The sequence below is a fragment of the Mesitornis unicolor genome, unplaced genomic scaffold, assembly GCF_000695765.1.
Source record: "Mesitornis unicolor isolate BGI_N332 unplaced genomic scaffold, ASM69576v1 scaffold7042, whole genome shotgun sequence".
Classification (NCBI taxonomy): Eukaryota; Metazoa; Chordata; class Aves; order Mesitornithiformes; family Mesitornithidae; genus Mesitornis; species Mesitornis unicolor.
In genome coordinates this window covers 3,747-26,804 of record NW_010168435.1, presented here as the reverse complement: position 1 = coordinate 26,804, position 23,058 = coordinate 3,747, and the positions used below count along the sequence as shown (strand labels likewise).

The 23,058-nt window shown below is 46.3% G+C and overlaps 1 protein-coding gene across 1 annotated transcript in view; it reads left to right on the top strand.

Annotated features, from left to right (window-relative positions):
• The window catches only part of AMFR (autocrine motility factor receptor, E3 ubiquitin protein ligase), a gene marked incomplete at its 3' end in the record, with an annotated part of 31,236 nt that extends 8,181 nt beyond the window's left edge, over positions 1-23,055 (top strand). Inside the window, exons 4-13 of the mRNA XM_010179007.1 lie at positions 423-463; positions 1,451-1,583; positions 2,127-2,260; positions 3,927-4,037; positions 6,898-7,088; positions 14,958-15,061; positions 16,729-16,863; positions 17,688-17,771; positions 21,454-21,638; positions 22,979-23,055. Of these exons, the coding sequence (XP_010177309.1) occupies positions 423-463; positions 1,451-1,583; positions 2,127-2,260; positions 3,927-4,037; positions 6,898-7,088; positions 14,958-15,061; positions 16,729-16,863; positions 17,688-17,771; positions 21,454-21,638; positions 22,979-23,055 (1,195 nt within the window). The remainder of the gene's footprint in view (positions 1-422; positions 464-1,450; positions 1,584-2,126; positions 2,261-3,926; positions 4,038-6,897; positions 7,089-14,957; positions 15,062-16,728; positions 16,864-17,687; positions 17,772-21,453; positions 21,639-22,978) is intronic.
• Between the last annotated feature and the right edge of the window lie 3 nt (positions 23,056-23,058).

Sequence of the window (23,058 nt, the reverse complement as noted above, 5' to 3'; positions counted from 1 at the left end):
TTCCTGCTGCTATCTGCTAAGTCAGGTTTTCCTTGAGCAGTGGCACGGGGAGAGGTGTCTACCTTCATTTGAAGGTAGTCAGTGGGATTGTGGTCTCAATGCTCACTGAGCAATAAGAATCAAAGAAGATAATATGGCCCATGTAGTGGGGGAAAAAGTGAGACTTAACAGTGGTGCTGGTGGCTGCTCCATGGGCATTGTGTGTTTGAGAACGACGGCTTCCTTATTTATGTGTAAGCTTTGTGTTTGTCACAGCTGTATTGTGTGCAGAGTCACCTGTAGTGACTGTTGGTTCACCGGAACTTGTTAAACTGCAATAAATGCATTTAGTGTTACAGCCCTTAAGCTCCTGCTGCACTCCTGCTGTCCCTGTCAGAATGTCATTAACATACCTTGTTTTTTTCCCTTCCCCTGTTTTCCAGTCTCTGCTTGTGACAGTCAGGACTGCTCATGTGATTTTACGGTGAGTGCCTCGTGTTTTGCAGGATGGTTGTTCAGGAAGGTAGAGCATATAGCATGTTGATTTAAGAGGTGCATGTGATTACCTTGCTGAATTGCAAATGCGTGTTTGGAGATGGGCAAAGGTGGTTAACTGTAGTCTGCACTATTTCTGAGCATGAATTCTGAAATGCATGGATGGCTTTAGTGTGTGCTAATGGCTTGAGACATGGATTAAAATGGATTGGTGCTACTGTCTGGGGGTTGATATACATGACTTAATGTCATCCTACTGGGTTTCTTTTGAGATCTTAATCTCCAGAACTTCTGCTTTGAGAAAGTAACGTGTGTGCATCTGTACTGCACGTGTGTATGCACGTGATGTGTAGCACAGAACCTTTTTGTCCAGGTTACAGCTGGCGTTTCAGTTCTGTCGCCAGGCTGAAATGCCTCACCTGAGGAACACCTCGCACTGAAAAATGTGGGTCTGCAGTTACTATAATCCCAGGATTGGCTTTTGGTACATGCAGGAGTTTTCAGCAAATGCTCCATCTTCTCTGTCAGCTGGTGGTATCTGTAATACCAGTGTGGGCTAAGCATTGATTGCTTTTTGCCTTTTAAAAAAATGTTGCTGTTTGTAACTAATAACATTAAAAAAAACCCCAAAATCCAGGAAAGCACAAAGTGTGGACACTGGGCTTAGGAAGGGCAAAGAATCCTGTGGTGGTTTACTCAAAACCACTAAAGACTTTGATCGCTACAGCAACCTGCATATCAGTGTCAGCCAAAAACCAAAACCAAGTGTCTTATCAACTCTGTTTTCCATTAAGTCAGGTACTGCAGTCTTCTCAGAAATGCAGCTCACTTGAATAGAAAACTGATTATGATTCTGTCCCAGCAAAACCAGGACAAATCCATATTCAGAAATTGTTTGAAAAATGGATAAAATAGTTTGCATGCCAGGACCGCTGTTTATCAAAAAGGATAGAATAATGTTATCTTAATCTCGCAGATGTGTAATTCATCTCTGGGATCTCAACCATGAAGGAACATGGGAGGGCAAAGGAACTTATGTCTACTACACAGACTTTGTCATGGAGCTGACCTTGCTTTCACTGGACTTGATGCATCATATTCATATGCTGGTATGAAATACTGGACATAATGTTGAGCAGATAGACTGGCCTTAAAGGGTATGGGGTATACATATTTTATAATGTTTTTTCTTTGCTTATTTTAGGAACCAAATCTTACAGTGAAGTTATTTAAATAAGGAAGAAAATGTAGTGTGGGTTGTTCGGCGTTCTTTCCTCCTATATAATTGGAGTCCTCAAAAATAACTTTGTTGTGGAGTGCTAACTACTGTGTAATTATCTGTTTAATAGGTGTTTAATTAGCTTTGTTATTGAGTAGTATCAGACTGACATTTTCATGGCAGCAGGGGACGTTAAGCTGAGCAGGACTGAATACAGTTCATCCTTACTGTAAATGCTGTATCTGAAGATGTAAAGAGCAGTAATAGCTGTGAACTCGTGTGGTTAGTCTGGATGGTCTCAACAAAACAAAAGTTCTTCAGTGCTGGTTTCTTAATTTCTTGTTCTCATAAGACTTGATGTAGTTTCTTATGATGACCTCTTGTTTCCCGTGGTGTCTGTTTCTAATCGCCCTTCTGGTTTTTTTTCCCAAAGCTGTTTGGCAATATCTGGTTGTCAATGGCGAGCCTGGTGATTTTTATGCAGCTGCGCTACCTGTTCCACGAGGTTCAGCGAAGAATTCGGCGACACAAGAACTACCTGCGTGTGGTTGGAAACATGGAAGCAAGGTGAGCCCCTTATGTGCTCTGGGATCTTGATGTGGATCTTGGAGAGAGAATCCTGATGAAGGAGTTGGGATTCTTTTACATTCCTTTGATAGATAATGGCATCAAAACACCCGGAGAGATGCAGTCTTGCAAATCCAGCTCTTAGGTCTTTACACTTAGAGTATGGTTTTTACCCATTTTATTTGTATGCTGGAGACACCCTTTCTGGTTTTGGCAGATACGTAGGATTTACTTTTATAATAGTAGTATTACTGGTAAGGTATTGCTGGCAGCAAGTGAACTCCCATGTCCAGTATTTCTTCTCCTGTATTCTCTTCTGCACTACTCTGGTGGGTTGGCATTAGCTCTGCAGAGCTCTGCCTGTTCCAGTTGTCAAATATTGGCTTTGGTTGTGATAGAAATAAGTGCTCTTAATTTCATTAGGCCACACTATTCAGTTACTGCCTGAAATGAAATCAAAATATTAATTAAAACCTGCTCAGCTTTAAGTGTGTATTTATTAAACCTGAAGCCAACTCTTATAGACTGCGTTTGTTGTGGAGCTGAGAGCACTTTGGGGTTACTTTAGTCCATCCCCCTGTAGTGAGGCCATACAGAGAAACTGAGAGGCCTGCTAAAACATGCTATTGTGCAAGCTACTTCTGCATCTCCAGTTCAGTGTTTTCATCACTTGGCTATGTCCTTAATAATTTTAAGAGCAACAGGGAGTTTTTCTCTTTCTGTACCATTTTCGTTGTGGACTTCAGTGGGTTTGACTGGCTGTGATGCCTGCTGCTGCAGTCTAGATGGAGAAGACTGACTTCTCTAGAATTCAGAGGTTTGCTCTGTGAAAAGCCATTCAATGGCTGTCATATCAGGTTAAGAGCTGCACAACGAAGCTCACTCACAATGCATTGTTTCTGTTCAGTGAGATGAAGCCACTACAATCCCCTTTAAGCTGCTCACAAAGCTGTTTGAGTTGCAAGTGTCTCAGGCTTCTTCTCTGAGTAACTTGATGTGTTTTCGTGATTCTAATTTTTCTGGAAGAACCACAGTGTAGCTTCCTCCTGAGGCTGCCAAGGCAGCGAGCTCCCTGCCTGTCTGTGGTTGTTTTTTCAGGCGTATTTCACACCAGCAATAGTGTCTGGTGTTGTTATACCGCTCATCGCTATGTTGTCTGTGTTTGGGTGCTATGTAGTAGCTGCTTGCATGGCGCTGTAGTTTCAAAAAGAAAAAAAAAAACTTAAAGGCAAGTAGGGTTTGGCAAAGTCTGAGGCCAAAATTAATCAGATCATTAATACTTAGGATCCCAAGAAGACCTCTGAATGGGTACAGCTATTAAAACTCATGTAGACAAATGACATAAGTCATGTCTATACAGTCTGTAACTTGAGGTTCTCAACCTAGTGGTCATACTTCTCGGAAGATCCTATGTCAAAGCTTTTTGTGCTTAAGATGTATGCAGAGATGTGCACAAAAATATCCCTGTAAGAAGGCATGGGAGGGGTGTGTGTGTCTGTCTTCAGTGTGAGTCTGTGTTACCCAAATAAAGAACAAGCCTGCTGGCTCACCTCTCCCAAGGAAAAGTTAACCTGGAGGATGAGGTTTTCCATGCGAGATTCCCTAGACAGGAGGCCGTGCTGAGTTGCTGTCATCATTACTTCTCCCTCTTCCTTTTTCTTTCTAGGTTTGCAGTTGCAACGCCGGAGGAGCTCGCAGTCAATAACGATGACTGTGCCATTTGCTGGGACTCCATGCAGTCTGCGCGGAAACTCCCTTGCGGCCATCTCTTCCACAAGTACGTTTCTGGGCTTGGAGAGGGGGCACCCAGCTGTAGAAAGGCAGGGATACGTGGGCATGTCTGAGAGTGACAGCAGGACGACAAGCATTGAACTGTCAGCCACGCTGGGATTGCTTACTGCCTGGATCAGCTTGGTCTGCCTGGAATAACAGAATACAAGTCACGTTCACTTCAGTTTTTTCATGTTTATGTTGTTTCACATGGTGCATTCTGGTTTTCCCCCCCAAATTAAGAGTACGTGTCTTGTCAGCTAATGGGTAGGTAGTGTTGAGTTATGGAATCTCAATTGCAAGTCTGTACCCTGCCTTGCTGTGTAACTGCTTGGTAAAGCACAATCTTTTACCCCTTACTTTATAATCTCTTACAGGAGGTGCATCGCCTCTGCCATGAGGCTGTGCTGATTTTCAGATGAGGAAGAAAACTTGCAGTTAGATCTTTGTAGCTTTCAGATAGCAGCTTTAAAGAGAAAACGGGGAATATTTTGGGAATATTTTTTGAATTAATATTATAATGGGGTTATAATGCATCCTTGCATGATGATGACTCCCCCAGGACAGTTGTGGAGGCCAAGTGTGATGATGTGATTTCATGGGGGCATGAGTCCGTCGGGGCTGTATAAGAGGTTAACCAAATTAGCTGAAGAGGTCCATAAGCAGCTGGTAGGTGGAACTGGGAGGCTCTTGGCCAAAGGATCTCTCTCTGTATTGCTTCTTACACTCAGTAGTGAATGTGGAGACAGTGAGCTGAGCTAGATGTGCCATTTTTAGATCTTTTGTAGCCATGCTTACGTGTTCAAGCTTGTGCTTAAAAATGTCAGGAGATAGAGGGATTGAATCTTGAGTTTCTGAGCTGCCATATGATTAACTCGCGTGTTCAGGCAAATTGTCCCTGTGGTGTCATATGAGCAAGTTATTTTCTGCAAAAAGCTTTTTGCTTTTCTGGTAACTGTCAGACCAGAGGTTATAATGTGTGTGCTAATTTGTTGTCATTTATGACAAACCTTGCCATAAATATTTATCTGCGTTCCAAGAAGTCTCTAATGAGATAATGTGCCTCTGTAGCAGAAACTCCTCTTCCAGAGCTACTGAATCATATGAATATTTAATCACCCACTGAGCACTTGAGAAGCCCAGGGTCTTCTCCTCAGAAAGTTATTTGCTCTGTGTCTAAAAGGATCCTTTTGTATTTTTTTTCTGAGGCTAAGTTGCACTTACCTCCTTGGTGCATTTACGGGAGGGAACCTGTTACAGTGGATGACTTTAACTTGCATGTAAAACCAGATGTGATTAATGACCCTATTTACAACCCAAGAGTGGTTTCTTTCCTCATAAAAGCCTGGTGATTTTGCCAACAGGCGAAACATTGCATCCATTCTCAGTCACATGGAATTTTTTCTCATAGCCATTTATTTGGAGTAGAAGAGATGATGACAGGGAGGATTCACTTTGTTGAGGTCACGTTTGTGCCAAAAGATGAAGAAAGTTTAATGGGAGTGGGTGCCTGAATCTTTTAACCTTGTTGAAACTCTCTGTCTTCTAGGAAGCCGTGAATTTCAAGAGTTGTTGCTCTGAAACATTGCCCATGGTAGCTTGTGTCACTCTGGGTGTTTCACAAGTGACCTTCCCAGTACAGCTCTAGCAGAGGTCTGCGTTTGCTGTGTGCAGGGTGGTTTTGCTGTAGTAGTGGAGGTGAAGTTGGGCAGCCTCAGCAGTGCAAACGTGGTGGCTGTGCTGATGATCACGGTGGTGGAAGATGGTCAGTTTTTACTGTAGTGCTTTGGTTGTTTCTGGGAAACCTGTTGGTGTCGTTTCTGAACACTGCATGTCCCTCCACTTGAATATGATGGGAAACACTGGCAGTATGTCTGTAAGCTACACCTTCAGGAGTTGTGCAGAGTACTTGTATCCTCGACTCTGCTTTAGTCCCGCAATTCAAACTTTTTCCTTGCTCTGTCAGCCCAAACCTGTGATCTGTGCCTTTACTCTTATTTGCAAATACACAATTTGGAAAACAGGCTTATTTGACCTTTTTGTGTGCCCCTGCCTTTCTAAAATGAGAGCTTCTGCTGGGGAAAAAACCTCACCCTGCAAGCGTGAAGTATGTGTTGTAGTACTGAGATGTATTCAGTATTGTGAAATTCAGTTCTGCCATACTGCAAATTAGGTTTAACGTGCCAGCAAATACTGCAGCTTGATCGTATCGGTCTGCATCAAAAAAGTGACACAACTCTGAGTGTTTTAACCTGCATTTCAAACACTTCTCACTTTCTGCAAGACTGCAAATGTTCATGGTTAAGTGAACATTGTAATGGCACAGCACTAGTTAGGGTTAATAAATTAGTTTGGAGTTCTCAGAGTGGTACTCGCTTTGGTGATGATTTGGGTATTGATACTTTTGAAAAGATATTTGAAAAACTTTGGAGGTGCCATTGCCACATCACACTGGCAGAACTGCTATGAAAATGTGTCAGTATATTTTAAATACTTGTCCAGTTGGGTTTTGTCCTTCTTCAGTTGGGGATGGTGAGAGAAGGGACACGCTTTGTTTCCCCTTCCAGGTAAAACTTGCTTGTTCTGAGCTAAAAGGACGACAGACTTGGAGAGTGTCCTAAGATTGTGATAAATTCGCATGCTTCTTTATAAAAAGGGAACACTTGAATATTTTCAGCTGAAGGAAAGAAGAAACATGTGCCACAGTCATCAAGAACTCATCTGGTGTACCTCACAAATTCTCTCTGAGCAGTACATGTGCATTTGTTGATGTTCTGTACAGAATATGCCACAGCTGAGGTACTTCTGATACTGATGTCTTGGAAAAACACTGCAAGCTCACTCTAGTATCACTGTTTTCCTGTCAGCTCATGCCTGCGGTCCTGGCTGGAACAAGATACATCTTGCCCCACCTGCAGGATGTCCCTTAATATCACTGACAACCATCACGCGAGGGAGGATCACCAAAGGGAAAATCTGGACGAGAACCTGGTCCCGGTGGCGGTGGCGGAGGGCAGGCCACACTTGAACCAGCACAATCACTTCTTCCACTTTGACGGTGAGTGTCAGGGTTTAGGCCCAGCTGGCAACTAAGCACCATGCTTGCTCACTCACCACTCCCTCCTGGTGGGATGGGGTGGAGAAACGACGATGAAAGGCTCGTGGGTTGAGACAAGGACAGGGAGGGATCACTCGCCAGTCACAGTCACAGGCAAAACAGACTCGACTTGAGGAAGAAGTCACTTTAATTCATTACCAATCAAAACAGAGTAGGGTAATGAGAAACAAAACCAAATCTTAAAAACATCTTTCCCCCAGACCTCCCTTATTCCCAGGCTCAACTTTGCTTCTGATTTCTCTCCCTTCTCCCTCCTCAGCAGCACAAGGGGAGGGGGAATGGGGGTTGCGGTCGGTTCATCACCTGTTGTTTTTGCCGCTCCTTCCTCCATGGGGGAGGCCTCCTCACACTTCCCCTGCTCCAGTGTGGGGTCCTTCCCACGAGAGACAGTCCTCCACAAATTTCTCCAAGGCAAGTCCCTCCCACAGGCTGCAGTTCTTCATGAACTGCTCCAGCATGGGTCCCTCCTGTGGAGGGCAGTCCTTCAGGAACAGACTGCTCCAGCACGGGCTTCCCACAGAGTCACAGCCTTCTTCGGGCACAGCCACGTGCTCTGGTGTGGGGTCCTCCATGGGCTGCAGGTGGATTTACTCCACCGTTAACCTCCATGGGCTATGGGGATCATCCTGCCATCTCACCACAAACTGCAGGGGAATTTTCTGCACCTCCTTCCCCCTGCTTCTTTACTGACTGCGTAGTTGTTCCTCTCACATCCCACTCCTCTCTCTGCTGCTGATTTCCAGCAGGGTTTTTTTTTTTCCCCTTAAAAATGTTATCACAGAGACATTTCCACCATCGCTGACTGACTTGGCCTTGCTGAGAGGCTGGTCTTACTTTGAGCTGGGGAAGCTTCCAGCAGTTTCTCACAACAGCCACCCCTGCAGCCCCTTCCCTGCCACCAAAATTCAGTCACACAAACCCAACACTCCCACATAAACAAAGGGAACAGCCTTCTGTAGAGGGCAGTTCTGTACCTGTTTCAATGGAAATTTAAGCTGTGCCTCTACTTGTGTTTGTCAAACCCATGTGTTTCTGACAGTTCTTTTGCAAGAGCTCAGGTAAGTGTCTCTCAGGTTGTCCAGAGCTATAGAGATTTCTTGAAAGATTTTATACAAGTGCTCCTTTTTCCTTGATTTGTTGTGGTTAGCAGCTTTAATGCTGGCATTTTATTTGTTGTGTGCCATGTTGACCAACGGAATGGGGAAATTCACGTGCCTTACTTTGTTACCAGGTGGTGGGTTAATCAGTGGCAGTCAGAGGGGCAAAAAACCTATGTGGTGCAGTCTAAAAGTTGATCTTTCCCCTATCCCTAGCTAATGTGAAGTCATGAAAAGTCCATTTCCCACCCAGTTTGCAAGAAACTGGCGATGCTTGGTTAGGTGCAGAAGTCTGCAGAAGCTTATTCTTAGGAGGAGTCACATAACTGGAACAGTTCTACATGTTTGGTTTTTTCCAGTGGTGTGTTGTAAGTACTCACAAAGCAGACATCATTTCGGACTGTGATGAGTTCTCTCTGTGCAGACAAACTTGTTCTCAAAGAGACAGTTTCTGTTGCTTCTCTTGCAGATTTTTTAGTAGTTCTGGTGTCAGTGTGTGCTTTCCCAGGTTTTTGATGGCAATCTTGCTGCTTCTCAGTAGGTTTCACCAGTGCAAATACTCAGCTTTGGGCTCTGTCCTTGTGAAGCTCCCGTTATGTACCTGAGATGCTGTGAACCTCCGTACTGACCCGTTCTTTGTCTGTGCTGGTTTTGCAGTCTTTGGAGACTGGGGGAGAATAATGAGCAGAGCAGATTCAGACATCTCTAGGTACACTGAGACTGGCTGATAACTTCTTGCATGGCTCCCATTTTTGGGGTGCTTTAGGTCTCCAAAGGACATTTTTCTTTCGAATACCGCTCTGGTTTTTGATAGCTGTCCACCGCAGTGCCCTCCTGCGGCTTGGAGACCCACAGAATTACTCTGGAAGTAGAAGGATGAGTGGCATAGAGCACATCCTGTGTTTATTTAAATGGAAAGGCAGAAGCAGGAGGGAGCCAGCCATGCGCCCCACTCTGCTGAGCTGAAGCACACAATTGCAGCAGTCACTCTGTTCTGTCACTCTGTGGCTCTTTGTAGTAACATTTAAACAGCGGTGCCAGCCATGTATAGCTGATGCATTTTGCAACCAGATCCAGCCTGTTTAGAAGCTGGCTTAGTGAAATTGCTGGAGTTACTCATGTAACTCATTCCAGAACTGAATTTGGCTCTGAATTATTTTAATTTCCCCTTTAATGGGAACATTAAAACAAGAAAACAAGGACGTGTTGTTTTCTTGATCCTCTTCCGGTCCTCAGATTGTTAAGCTGCTCTGACTGTGTTCGAGGGGATTATCAGCAGTTACTGATTTACTCCAGCCATCTCTGTGTTTGGGAGGCCTTCGGGATGGACTGCACTGCAGAACTCCCATGTACTTCTGGAAATAGGAAGATTTCAGTTAAATACATGTAGAAGTACTTTGCTCGTGTGCTGGTTTTGCCTCAGATAGAGTTAATTATTTTCCATAGTAGCTAGTACGAGGCTATGTTTTGGATTTGTGCTGAGAATAGTGTTGATAGCACACTGATGTTTTAGTTGTTTTCAGCCAAGCAAGGCTTACATTAAGCCAAGGACTTTTTCAGTTTCTCATACTGCCCCTGTCCCTGAGACACGGCTAGGACAGCTGACCCAAACTGGCCAAGGGGATATCCTGTACCAGAGGGTGTCATGCTCAGTATGTGACCCAGGGGTTGTTGGCAGAGGGGAAAGCAATTGCTGCTTGGGGGCTGTCTGGGCATCAGTAGGTGGGTGGTGAGTGGTTGCATCACTTATTTTTCTTGGGTTTTGTCTGTTTTTTTGTTGTTGGTTTTCTCTTCATTGCAATTTATTATTACTATAATAATCATCATTATTCTGTCTTACTTCAGTCGTTAAACTGTTCTTATCTCAACCTATGAGTTTTCTTACCTCTTTCCTCTGATTCTCTCTCCCATCCCACTGGTGAGGGAGATGAACAAGAGACCACGTGGTGCTTGGTCACCGGCTGGGCTGAGACCACGACAGTCCTTTTTGGCATCCCACATGGGCCGCAAAGAGTTGAGATAATGACAGATCTGACAAGATGGTGTTGAAACAAATTTGTTGCAAGTGTTGGTTGTATTAAACAGTCGGTGGTCACAATGTTGACTCCTTTGCTCTCAAAGTTGCTGTGCTTAGGTAACACCTTACTTGCCCTGTCTGTTCCCTGTTGTGTTGCTTATCATTCCTGGGAGCTGGATCAAGGCCACCATTTTTCTGTACTCTCTAACACTGGCCATCAGACTAATTAGGTGTTTGTACTCAAACCCCCGCTACAGGCACTGTGGCTACTCAAGCCCCGGAGACTTGCACTGTGGCTACTCAAGCCCCGGAGACAGGCACTGTGGCTACTCAAACCCCGGCGACGTGCATTGCACCTGAACCAGAGAACGAACCCGTGCCGGTATCGGGCACCCCCATACGCGAGAATAAGTCCTGGGAGCAAAAGTCAACTCGTGTAGTAAGGGATGACGAAGAAACAGAGTCATCACAAGAGGAGGAGGAGGAGGAAGAGGAAGACGAGATGGTAACCACCCAATCCCTATCCCCAAGTGATGTGCTAGAGATACGGAAAGATTTCTGCCGTCATACAGGCGAGCGCATCGTCACCTGGCTGCTCCGATGCTGGGATAATGGGGCTGTTGGCTTGGAATTAGAGGGTAAGGAAGCCAAGCTGCTGGGATCCCTCTCCAGGGAAGGAGGCATTGACAGAGCAATTGGAAAAGGCTCAGAAGCCCTCAGCCTCTGGAGGCGACTCCTGTCAGCCGTGGAGGAAATGTATCCCTTCAAGGAAGATCTTCTGTATTACCTACGCAAGTGGACCACCATGGAGAGAGGTATCCAGTACCTGAGAGAATTAGCCGTGCTGGAAGTGATTTATGGTAACCTGGACAATGAGCAGTTATCCAGAAATCCAGATAAAGTTCAGTGCACACGACTCATGTGGCAGAAGTTTGTATGGAGCGCAGGACCGTTGTATGCTGACTCATTGCCTGTAATGACCTGGAAAGATGGAGAGGGACCGACGGTGGGTGCATTGGTTGACCAACTCCGGCAAGATGGATACGTTCTGTCTTCCTCCCTACAGTCCTTAGCCTTGACTGTGGGGAAACTGCGAGGCATCCTGGCCGAGTTTGAGGATGAGTTCTGTCCCCAGCCTGCTAAGACCAGTACCTCAGCTATTAGGAGCAAGCGTTCTTCTGCTCAGGAGAGAGAATATAGAAGGTACACACCACGGGGTACCCTGTGGTTTTATCTGCGTGACCATGGAGAGGACATGAGGAAGTGGGATGGAAAACCTACCGCGACCCTAGAGGCACGGGTACGTGAGTTGCAAAGAAAAACGATTGCAAAAAGAGGTGGTTCTAGGAAACCTGCTGCTCCAGTCTCCAGTGGACGGTTCCCCAGACAGAGTAGAAGGGCTGCTTGTGCTCCTGATTTTAATGACGGGACTTCGGATTTGTATTTTCAAGAAGTGAGCAATGAATACTATGACTGGTACTAGAGGGGCCCTGCCTCCAGCCAGGTGGAGGAAAGGGACAAGCAGGTTTGTTGGACTGTGTGGATCTGATGGCCTGGCACATCAGACCCACAGGAGTATAACATGCACGGTGTACCTGTGTGCCATCAAGCTATAACAAGGCAGAACCCATCTGTATTTCTGGAGTGACGCGAGGATCCCAACAGCTAACAGTATTGCAAGCCAAAGTGAGTCTAATTGGGAACGAGTGGCCAAAGCATCCCATCATGACTGGCCTAGGTGCTCCATGCATTCTTGGCATAGACTGTGTCAGGAGAGGGTATTTCAAGGACCCAAAAGCCAAAGGTGGGCTTTTGGTATAGCTGCCTTATCTGGTCACTTGGAAGACCCTTCTCTTGTGGGGTTGCTGAGGATCAAGGGATAGCGGGTGCCAGTCGCTACCACAGCAGTACCCTGCCAGCCATATCACACCAGCTGAGACTCCCTGATTCCCATTCTTAACCTGTTGCATTGACTGGAGAGCCAAGCTGTGATCAGCAAGACTCACTCACCCTTTAATAGTCCCATGTGGCCGGTGTGAAAATCTAACAGAGTGGAGACTAAGAGGAGACTGTTGTGGCCTGGAAGAAGTCACGTCACCACTGAATGCTCCTGTGCTGGGCATGCAGAACTTCAGTACCACCTGGAGCCAAGTGATGTGCCACAATGGATATGGCTAATGTGTTTTTCTCAACCCCTTTGGCAGCAGAGCGCAGGCCACAGTTTGCTTTCACTTGGAGGGGCGTGCAGTACACGTGGAATCGACTGCCCCAGGGCTGGAAACACAACCCTTTTGTCCGTGGACTGATCCAGACTGCACTGGAGCAGGGTGAAGCTCTGGATCACCTGCAATAGATGACAGCATCATCATATGGGGCAACGCAGCAGAGAAAGTGTTCAAGAAAGGGAAGAGAATAGTCCAAATCCTTTTGAAAGCCAGTTTTGCCCTAAAACAAAGTAAGGTCGAGGGACTTGCACAAGAGATCCAGTTTTTAGGTATAAACTAGCACGATGGTGTTAAATAATGTAGACATTTTGCTTAAATAAGTAAGTTTTAAATAGAATGAGTCACTTGGAGTCAATCAATTAGCATTAGGACACAGAGGTTACAGTATAACGTGGAGCTATTTGGTATACTGTTTGTTCATTACTTAGCACAAGTAGCTAGATTTGCTGAAGCCTTAGTCCACAAGCTGGGAACTTTCACCTAGATACGCTTTTGGCTGGGATAGAGCTAACTGTCTTCTTAGTAGCTGGTGCAGTGCTGTGTTTTGGACTTAGTGTGAGAATAATGTTGATAACACGTTGATGTTTTAGTTGCTGGTAAGTAATGCTTGTCCTAAGCCTAGGACTTTTCAGTTTCCCATACTCGGGCAGCAAGCAGCTGCACAAGAAGCACAAACCAGAAGAGAAGGAGGCTACAGCCAGCAGCAGCAGCTGCAGGACAAGGTAAGAACTGCTAACGGCCTGTCTGGAGACAGAGAAAGAATTCAGTGAGGTGTTAGGAGATCCCAGTCCAGAAATCACCACTGGACCACAAGGGTGCATGAAGAGCGCGTGAGGGGCGGGTGCAGAGATTGTAAGGGTGTCGTTGCCCAGGGATGTCTCTGTTTGGGGTCCCTTTCTGAAGGCACCCAGCTCGAGCTGGTTTTTTTTCCGCTGTACTATCTGAATAAATTATTTTTATTAGGTTTGAATTAAGGCTGATTTATTTATAGCTCGGTGGGCCCGTGACACCTCGGTTCATCTTACAGATACAACTTATAGATGGGCTTGTGATCGAGGGATGGACTTGACAATGGACACTATTGCACAGGTTCTCCATGAATGCAAAACCTCAAAGGGTGTGTGATTTTGGGTAAAAATAGGCAATTGATTAAATTTTATGATGGATGCTGATTGGTATATACGACCTTGCCACTGTCCGGCATCACTGCTATAGCAGGAACCCCTTGTTGCTTGCCAGGCTGGGAGCAAGGCAAGGAGTTCACTGCAATGTTAAACCCTATAAACTGGCCCAAAGGGTCCAGGGGTGGGGGTTTTAATGGATACACATTTAAATTGTAACCCACAACTTGAGTTGTGCGTTATAGGGATTCCTATAGCAGAAACTGCCTGAGCCAGTGGAGGACGAGCCTTACAAGAAGCAGTGACCTGACCTGAGCTGGCTTTGGTGCCCAGTGACCCCATGCAACACCCCAGCTGTCCTGTCGCAAGTGACCACCATAACAGATGGAGTCATGGACTAAATGAATTCAGGGAGCATTTTATGGACGTTTTCCAGGCGTGGTCCATGGACTACGGGAATGATACACGTGTATTAGATCAAAGGATGGGAAGTGGGGGCTGGTTAATGAGAACAGATTGGCTGGTGTGGGACCTGAGCGTGACATGAATGGTACCAAGTAAGGGGTGGACAATGTGCTGGGTTTGGCTGGGATAGAGTTAATTTTCTTCACAGTAGCTAGTATGAGGCTGTGTTTTGAATCTGTGCTGAGAATAATGTTGAGAATACACTGATATTTTAGTTGTTGCCAAGCAATGGTTATATTACGCCAAGGACTTTTTCAGCTTCTCATACTGCCCCTGCCCTCCCAGCTTCTTCCTTAGGAGATAAAGTCCCTGTAGTACACACAAAGAACATGTTAGGGAAGATGGTCTGGGTTACTCCTGCATTGGGTAAAATATCCATGGGATGTCTTTATCTTATGGTATGGAATATCCCCTTGGCCAGCTTGGGTCAGCTGTCCTGGCCATGTCTCCTCCCAGCTTCTTGTAGAGACCCAAACTGGCCAGAGGGATATTCCACACCATAAGATGCCATGCTCAGTGTATATAAGGTGGGTGAAGTTGGCTGGGAAGGGCGCAGTCGCTACCTGGGGACTGGCTGGGTGGTGTGTGGCAAGCACTTACATCACTTGTTTTTCATGGTTTTGTCTCTTCTTTCTGTGTTGGTTTTGTTACCATTTAGTAGTAGTAGCAGTAGTATTTCGTTTTATTTCAATCATGAAACCGTTCTCATCTCAACCCACAAGTTTTCTTGCCTTTCTCCTCCGAGTCTCTTCCTCCATCCCACTGCAGGGGGCGGTGAGTGAGTGGCTGCGTGGTGCTTAGTTGCCAGCTGGGGTTTAACCACAACAGCCTGCCGAAAGCCTCATATTCTTGCTTCATTGTCTTGATGTTTTCTTAATTCTTAGGCTCTCGGATCGCCAGCTGGCTGCCCAGTTTTTCGGTAGAAGTGATGCATACTACAAACATCCTCGGTATTGCACAAGCCAGCAACTCCCAGCTTAACGCTATGGTAAGACGGCTTTACCAGTTCGCACCTCAGCCTTCCTTTTGCGTTATGGGGTGGAAGGAGGTACATGAAGATGGAAAACAAGGGGGAAGGAAGCCAAAACAGTGTCTAGGTGCTACATGAAAGCTCTTTTGAGTGAGAGAGGCTTTAAATTTTTGTGAAGTTAGAGCTATACGTTGGTTCAAATGTGCAGGCATAAAAGAACAGGTCTGGAGGAGGTAAATGAGGGAGAACAGTGACCTGGCTGACTGTGTAGTTAGCCAGACTTTTTCCTCAGCTTGCTTACTGCAACTTTAAGTTTTTATCAGTACTTCACTTACAACTTGGAGTAGCAAAGGGTTTGAGTCTGTAACCAGGGAATTTAGCTGTTGGTCAAGTGGTAACTGATCAAACCTGTTCTACAGCTTTTGATGGTTGTAGTAGTTATTTTTAATAGCACTGGGCTCCGAGATAGCCCTTTCTGTTTGAGTGTCCTGTCAGTGTGAGATGGAGCTCTCTGTAGCGCAGTCAACTCTTGCTGCTGCTGCTGTTGATGGGAGTGCTGAGGGTGAAATCCCGTTTGTTGGGCCACAATTTTTAGGGAGTTCAGCAGTGCGGACAGAGAGTGGTAAGGTGTTGGCAGGCTGTTCACTATTAAATATGCAGGAACTCTCTGCGGTCAGTTTAGTTGATTGTACTGGACACAGTGACACAAATGGGCTTTTGTTAAGGATGAGTAACGATTTCTTAGCATGTATTATTAAAAAGACAGTAGCAATGTGTATTAAAATGGAAAGGCCCAAGTTAGTAAACTATTCGAGTGTTACACGTCTTTAATAGAACATATTAAATTCTCCTTTGTGTTACTGAATAAAAACCTTGGGAACTATTTTGAGGGAAGGGCCAAAGGCTGAGATGCTACATCAGTGGTTTTGGTTTGCTGTAGTTGCTGGTGTCTGAACTCGCTGTCAGATGGTGCAGTTTTTGCTTTGCTCTCAGAGCTCCTTCCACCCTCCTTTTCTCCTTCTTGTTCTTTCAGCATCAGTTAAAATTTAGACTTTAATGTTTAATGAAGTCGAGCTGTTGGATTCTAAAAGCATAATATTTGTCTGCTCTCTTATTTTTGTCTATTTAATTTGGATATTATTTAAGTAACTTGAAATTCAATAATAGCAGTTTCCTGACAACTCAGTTCAATCTGTGTGAGCTTTCAGACCCTGTTACACTGGCTTGTAGGCAGGGTGATTGGAGAGAGTAGGTTGTTAAAACTTACTCCACTTGTTCTTGCCATTTGTACTATTTTGGAACCGATCTGGGACAAAGAAAAGGGATATTTTTCTTTTTCAGTGTTGATTTAACTTTCAGTCACTCGTGTGAATTTTGTATAGATCTTCATTAAAGAGGTTGTCATAAAAAGAGGGTCAGGAAGTTTTTGTGCATCTACAAGCACTGTTGAGGAACCTAAATTTTCAGGACCCTGTGGTATCTCCATGGGAAGAAGTCAAAATATTGCCCTGTAAGTCAGTGCCAGCACGGGTTTTCTTTCTTTCTCTTGTTTTCCTTTCTGCATGTGGGTTATCACATCATAAACATCTCTGAGCTGCTCATTTTTATTCTCTTTCTGTTGAGATACTTACCAGCTTACTTTTCCTTACTGCTGACACTGACTGCATAAATCTTGTTCTCTCCAGGCCCATCAGATCCAGGAGATGTTCCCTCAGGTTCCTTATCATTTGGTTCTTCAGGACCTGCAGCTGACCCGCTCCGTGGAGATCACCACTGACAACATCTTAGAGGGGCGCATCCAGGTGCCTTTCCCCACACAGGTAGGTCCTGAGGCCGTACATGTGGTGTGTGGTTGTGGTTGTACACATCTGTTCCTTGCTGTGGCCCTTAGAAGGCCTTTTAATGTATCAGGACGGGTCTCAGCTGTGCAAAATACCAATCCATTTGTATTTTCAGGGTATTTTCTTTATGGAGGATAGTTGGAGTCTTTCACCCATGCCCTATAGCTGGCCACTGATTGATGTGATTGGACTGCAGGATGCATAGAGTGCTTCTCTATACAGTCTCAAACACATTATATAGTGCCAAATTCTAGTAAAAAAACCCTCAGGATTTGTTTTTTCTTTGTTTAAATCTCTGTAAATGCAATATATTCAGTTGTGTACCAAAAATATATCGAAAATGTCCTAGTTAGACTAGAGACAAATATTTGCTCAGTTAAAGCAGCTCTTCTCCGTCGCTCTTGTGCAGAGCCTTTAGAACATTTCCAGTTGATTTCTCTGCTGACAGATAATTGAATTGTACCACTTAAGGAAGGTTTTCTGCAAAGAAAGCAGTCTGCCAAATGATGCCTTGTTTTTAATTAGTGATAGCAGATTTCGGTAAAGCAGTCTGGGACAATGTTTCTGTTAATAAGAATATTGAATTCTGGTTCTGTGCACATCAGATAGTCGTGTTATCTGCAGTCTGCCTGTGGGGAGGCAGAGAATTCTCTTTTACCACGGTCCCTTCTGTTTGTTGCTAACTTTCCTGTTTCTAAATTGGACACAACACGTGGTGTTGCAGAGGTTGAATGTGTTCACAGCACTTGTTTTTGTTTTGCCGTGTCACACACTGTGTTAAACCCACGATGTCTGCATTTCAGCGTGCAGAGAGCATGAGACCTGCGTTGAACAGTTCTGTGGAGCGGCACAGTACTGATCAGGAGGACACGGAAACTGTCACCCAGGTAATTTGGCATTAAAATAATGGGCTAAAAGCACAATTAGAAGCTGGGTGGACAGAGGAAGTGCCTTTGGTTCTGTAGCAGGTCAGGTTGGTGGCCGCCCTTCCCTGCGTTTCACACCAGAACTAACAGGCAGGCAGCTGAAGGAAGACTTCACCCTGGTGCTGCTGTAGAGAATTATCTGTCTGCTTTTCTTCTTCCTCTTTGAAGGAAAGTGCTCTCAAGTGGTACAAAGAACAGGAAAAGATCATTTCTCTGTTCACATCTGGTCAGGCCCCTGCCCATCTGTGGTATATGGAGAGCTCTTTCCCTTCATCTAGGAAACTCCTGTCGCTTTTGTGTCTCTTTGATGTTGATTTCAGTTTTCAACTGAGGACCTGGAGTATTGTAGATGTTCTCTTTCTTCTTGCCAGAAGGATGTGTTGCTGTAGTCAAACTCTTGTCTCTGTGGAAAGGTCTAGCAGCCAGCAAGCTACTTCCTCAGGTCACACTTGATTTTTGAGAAGCTTTTTAAATGCAGGTGGGAAGGGACATAAGAAGCCATCATCATCTCCTCTGGATGAGATTTGGATTTCCAAATAGTGGATAGATGTAACGTCACACAGTCCCTGAGAGAGACCATGGCAACTCTAGTTGCTTTGTGCTGCAGCCTTAGAGTAAGTTTTATATGCTTTCCATCTCTTCTCTTCTTTTTCATGCCCTCTGGGAATCTCTGTAGATCTCCCAGCAGCAAGGGGCAGACCCACTGGAGTTCTTCTTGTTGGCAATAACACTTCTTAGGAGAGCTAACGTGCTCAAATAAAAGCACCCTTCTCCATGAGTTTGGTTTTCCTCTGTGTCGTACATCAGATTGTTACATAAATCTCTCTAGAATTCAGAGATCTTAAGATAGAGATAATGACTGATTTCTCTGACACCGTCCCCCCAAATACAGCTTATGGTTTTGAGGCGTCAGCGCTGACACAACGTAAGGGTAGTTTGGAGACATCCCTGAGCACCATCATGTTATAAATCGTATTGGATGTTGGTGAGATGATGCTCTAAACATCGACACCTTCTCACAGTCCTGGCCTGTCCGTGCACGAGATGCCGTGCACACACTTTTCTGATGTTGAGCACTGAAATGCGGGCGCTGCCAGCCGTGTGCCACGCTCTGTGAGCTCCCTCTCCACCCCTGTCATGTTGGTCCTCTCCCCTCTTTTCTGCCTCTGCTCCTCCTCCCTATGCAGACAAATCCCAGAGCAGCTACAGCTGCTTTCTCCAAGCTTGTATTATCGTGTGCTAAAATGTATTTAAAGATTATCCTTTAAAATTTTTGTGTGTGTTTGTTTATCTGTTTCTGTAATCCTGGGTGGAGATTGGGGAGGACTGCTCAAACCTAACCAGTAAGCTCCTGGTACAAAGCTGAAGCTTGCCTGGTGCAGCTCTTGCCCTCCCCTTGAGAATCCAGTGTATTGTCATTGCATAAGTACTTGGGGACTCTGGGGACACTTCTGAGGCATCCCATGGCTTTTGGGAAACTTAATTCTTTTTTTCCTGGAGCCTGAAGGAGGAGAAGTGTCTGTAGTGTACAGGTTTCTGCAGCTGAGATCTGCTCTTGTACTGAGGCTTGCCGTAACCTTTATTGCAATTACTTTTTATATTCTTGTCTCTAAAACCTCCTCAGTAACCACTCTTGTGCTTAGATCGAGGAATAAAGACAGTTTAACAGAACAGAAAATAATAGCAATAACAAAACAAGCGATGCTCAATGCAGTTGCTCACCACTCGCTGACCAATGCCCAGTCAGTTTCTGAGCAGCCATCCCCAGCCAGCCTTCCTCCCAGTTTATATACTGGGCACGGTGTTATATGGTATGGATTATCCCTTTGGCTCACTGGGTTCAGCTGTGCTGGCTGTGTCCCCTTCCCAGTTTCTTGAGCACTCCCAGCCTCTGCTGGCAGGGCAGTACGAAAAGCTGAAAAGTCCTTGACTTAGTGTAAACACCGCGTGGCAACAACTAAAACGTCAGTGTGTTGTCACCGTTGTTCTCAGCACAAACCCAAAGCATAGCCTCATGTTAGCTACTTGAAGAAAATTAACTCTGTGCCAGCCAAAACCAGCACAGGGGGTGTTGCTGAAGTCGTACTTGTGTTTGAGGCCGCAGTGTTTGCACTGCTCTGGCCTGGGCCTTCGCTTTCCTACTCGGTTCACCTGCTTGATAGGAAGTGACATTTGTCTCGGTTTGGGCTCTCTGAGGCCGCTGTGCAGGGAGCTGGCGTTACTGGTGCGTCTCTGGGGCTTTGCAGTGACTCAACTTGTTTTGCACATCAGCTGCCAAGACCTGTGCGCTGCACGCTGTGATGCTGCTGAGCGCGAGCAGTTGAGACACGAGCAGTGGTGCCCCTGTGGTGCCAGCGTCGCCGGCTGTGGCACAAATAACAAAGGCCCCAAAATGGAGCGTGTTCAGAGAGGAGCCACAAGGATGGGGAGGGCTCTGGAGAACAAGCCTGATGAGGAGCGGCTGAGGGAACTGGGCTTGTTTAGCCTGGAGAAGAGAAGGCTGAGGGGAGACCTCAGCACCACCTACAACTGCCTCAAGGGAGCTTGGAGAGAGGTGGGTGCTGGGCTCTTCTCCCAGGTGATGGGGGACAGAACAAGGGGAAATGGCACCAAGCTGTGCCAAGGGAGGTTCAGGTCAGAGCTAAGGAGGAAGTTCTTTCCTGAGAGGGTCGTCAGAAGCTGGACCAGGCTGCCCAGGGAGGTGGTGGAGTCACCATCCCTGGATGTGTTTAAAGAGCGGGTAGATGAGGTACTTAGGGATATGGTTTAGGGGGTAGACAGGAGCGGTTGGACGTGATGATCTCAGAGGGCTTTTCCAACCGAGCCATTCTGTGTTTCTGTGAAAATACGTGCTACCTCTCTGATGCACCCTGCTGTTCTGGGATACCAAATGATGGCCGAACCCGTAAACCCTTCATTGAGGTGATTTGTTTCTTGGCGTTGCCGCGCTTCATGACATCTTGCTTTCCCATCGCAGAGCTGATCTGGTGTTTGACAGGACGTGATCAGGAGGTGCTGTTCCCCGGCGCTCGTTCAGCAGCCTTGCTCATCAGCTCAGTTTCCACGTTAGCGCTGTTGGCTGTCGGCGCAGAGGTGCTCGCTGCAGGGCTGCCAGCCCCTGCTATGGACACGGCGTGCTTGGCACAGCTGCCAGCCTTGCTCCAGCAACCCAAATCCATGCTAATTTGGGTGCTGCAGAACCCAGTGAACCAAAGCCTCATCAATTCCCTTCTCAAGCACACATCCTCTTTGCTGTTCTTTCCTTAGTACGTGGATTTCTGCTTTTTCAACTCTTTCCTGTTGCGTTGCCTGTCGCATCAGCTGCAGAATCTGACTATTTCAAATGCCCCATTTTCATAGAGCACTAATTACGAGTAATTAACGTTTGAGATTACTTTCAAACACGGGATAAAAGACGCAGCGCTGTCGAATACGGGCCCTTTGAACGCGTTCTGAAATAACTTTGTTCTGAATTTTGACTGGGGCTTTCAAGGGAGCGCAAGGGGATTGGGTGCAGCAGGTGAGCGTGGTTCCTTGCAGTGCCTGGGCCGATGGCAGCTCTTTGTAGCTTCGTTGACTTGATGCCAAGAAGCCCCAGTAGCAAATTTTGCAGAGACTCACGGCTTTTTTCCTTTTCCCTTAGGCCGAGAGGGTGCCACTTGAACTCCACTCAAGGCTGGAGGAAACGGGGGAATTCAGCGAGCTGGACGCAGAGCCCGGGGAAGCCGAGGATTTTGAGGCCAGGGGAAGTCGCTTCTCCAAGTCGGCGGACGAGAGGCAGCGGATGTTGGTTCAGCGGAAGGAGGACTTGTTGCAGCAGGCTCGAAAGTACGTTCCTTCCTAAAACCCCAGCCTGGCCGCTCAGTTGTGGTCACCCAGGGTGCGTTTCAAGTGGGTTATGACCACTGAGAGCCTGGGTTGATGCAAAAGGTAGGAAGAGGAATGAGTAGCTCTGCCATGGCAGGCTGAGGACGCTGTTTAAGACAACCATCGCTGATAAACCCAACTCTGAAATAGCACTGCGTGTCCCGACACACACACAGCTTCCCCAGCGGGTGAGCCCAAGCTCTTTGAAATCAAAAGATGATTTCTCCAGCTTTAGTCTGAGCTTATCATAAGTGAGAAGGCGTTACCTGTGCCGAGTGCCCCGGTCAGCTTCAGCTCCTGGCAGAGGCGTCAGCCCTCGCCGCCTGTGCCGTTACAGCCGACATCGCTGTCAGGGACCGCTCCTTCCAAAGGCAGCGCGAGCGTCTTAGGCACAAAGCAGCTGAGAGGTGAGCACTCACCAAACCGAGCCAGAAGAGCCATGACTGGACAGTGGCCACCGGTGTTTTCTTTCAGCCCAAGCAGTAATAGGTGTTAGAGGCAGAATGTCACGTTTTGTCACGTGCATTCGTCGTGCTGGTGAACTTCCCCAGCATCCAGCCGCTGATCAAAAAGAGAAGGCCAAGCGCTTTAGTGGTGAGGAGAAAACTCTTTAGCATTGGTACCGCGTTTTGTCCCTTTGTGTCGCAGGGAGACCACTGAAAGGGTCTGTGGAGATGACACCGAGCTGTGCATCCTTTGCTGGTACCAGGCTACCTTCTGGTTTTTTTCAGACTGGAATGTTTTCATGTAAAAATCTGGGGATCTGACACCTTGGCAGCTGTTCTGGGCTTGCTTCTAAAGTTATTTTTCCTTGACGTTTGAAAAATGTCATTTAAGGAGACAAAGTTTGTTTTCTCGTTGGTTTGCCTCCCCCGTTGAGGAGCTGTGGAACTGCAGACTACTGTATATATAAAAATTCACGGGGACGTTGACTCTGCAGCTGCTCATCGCGGTCAGGGAGTGACTCCCTGTGGCAGACACCGCCAGCGTCTCGGGAGCGGAGGAGTAACGGGGATGGAGAGATTCGGTCTCGGTGGATTGCTCAGAATTAAGAGTAGAGCCCCCAGCTTTAGAGCTGGCTCCCTCCTGGGCACAAGGACCTTGTGCAAAAACGAAGCCGTTCTGCAAAGTCTCTCGTAGATTACTTGGGATTTTAGTATTGTTTTATTTAGTAGATAGCTCGGGTGCACTGCTGTCAAGGTATTTCCCTGCTTTCAGTGTGCCCTGCATGTACCAGCGAGGTATTTCCCAGAGCCAAAATGAGACGGGCTTTGCTCATCTTTCCCTTTTCCTTCTTTCAGGCGCTATTTAAACAAAACCTCGGACGAGGAGCTGACCCCGGAGAAGTCCCCCCCTCCTCCCGAGGGAGCGGCCGCCGGCC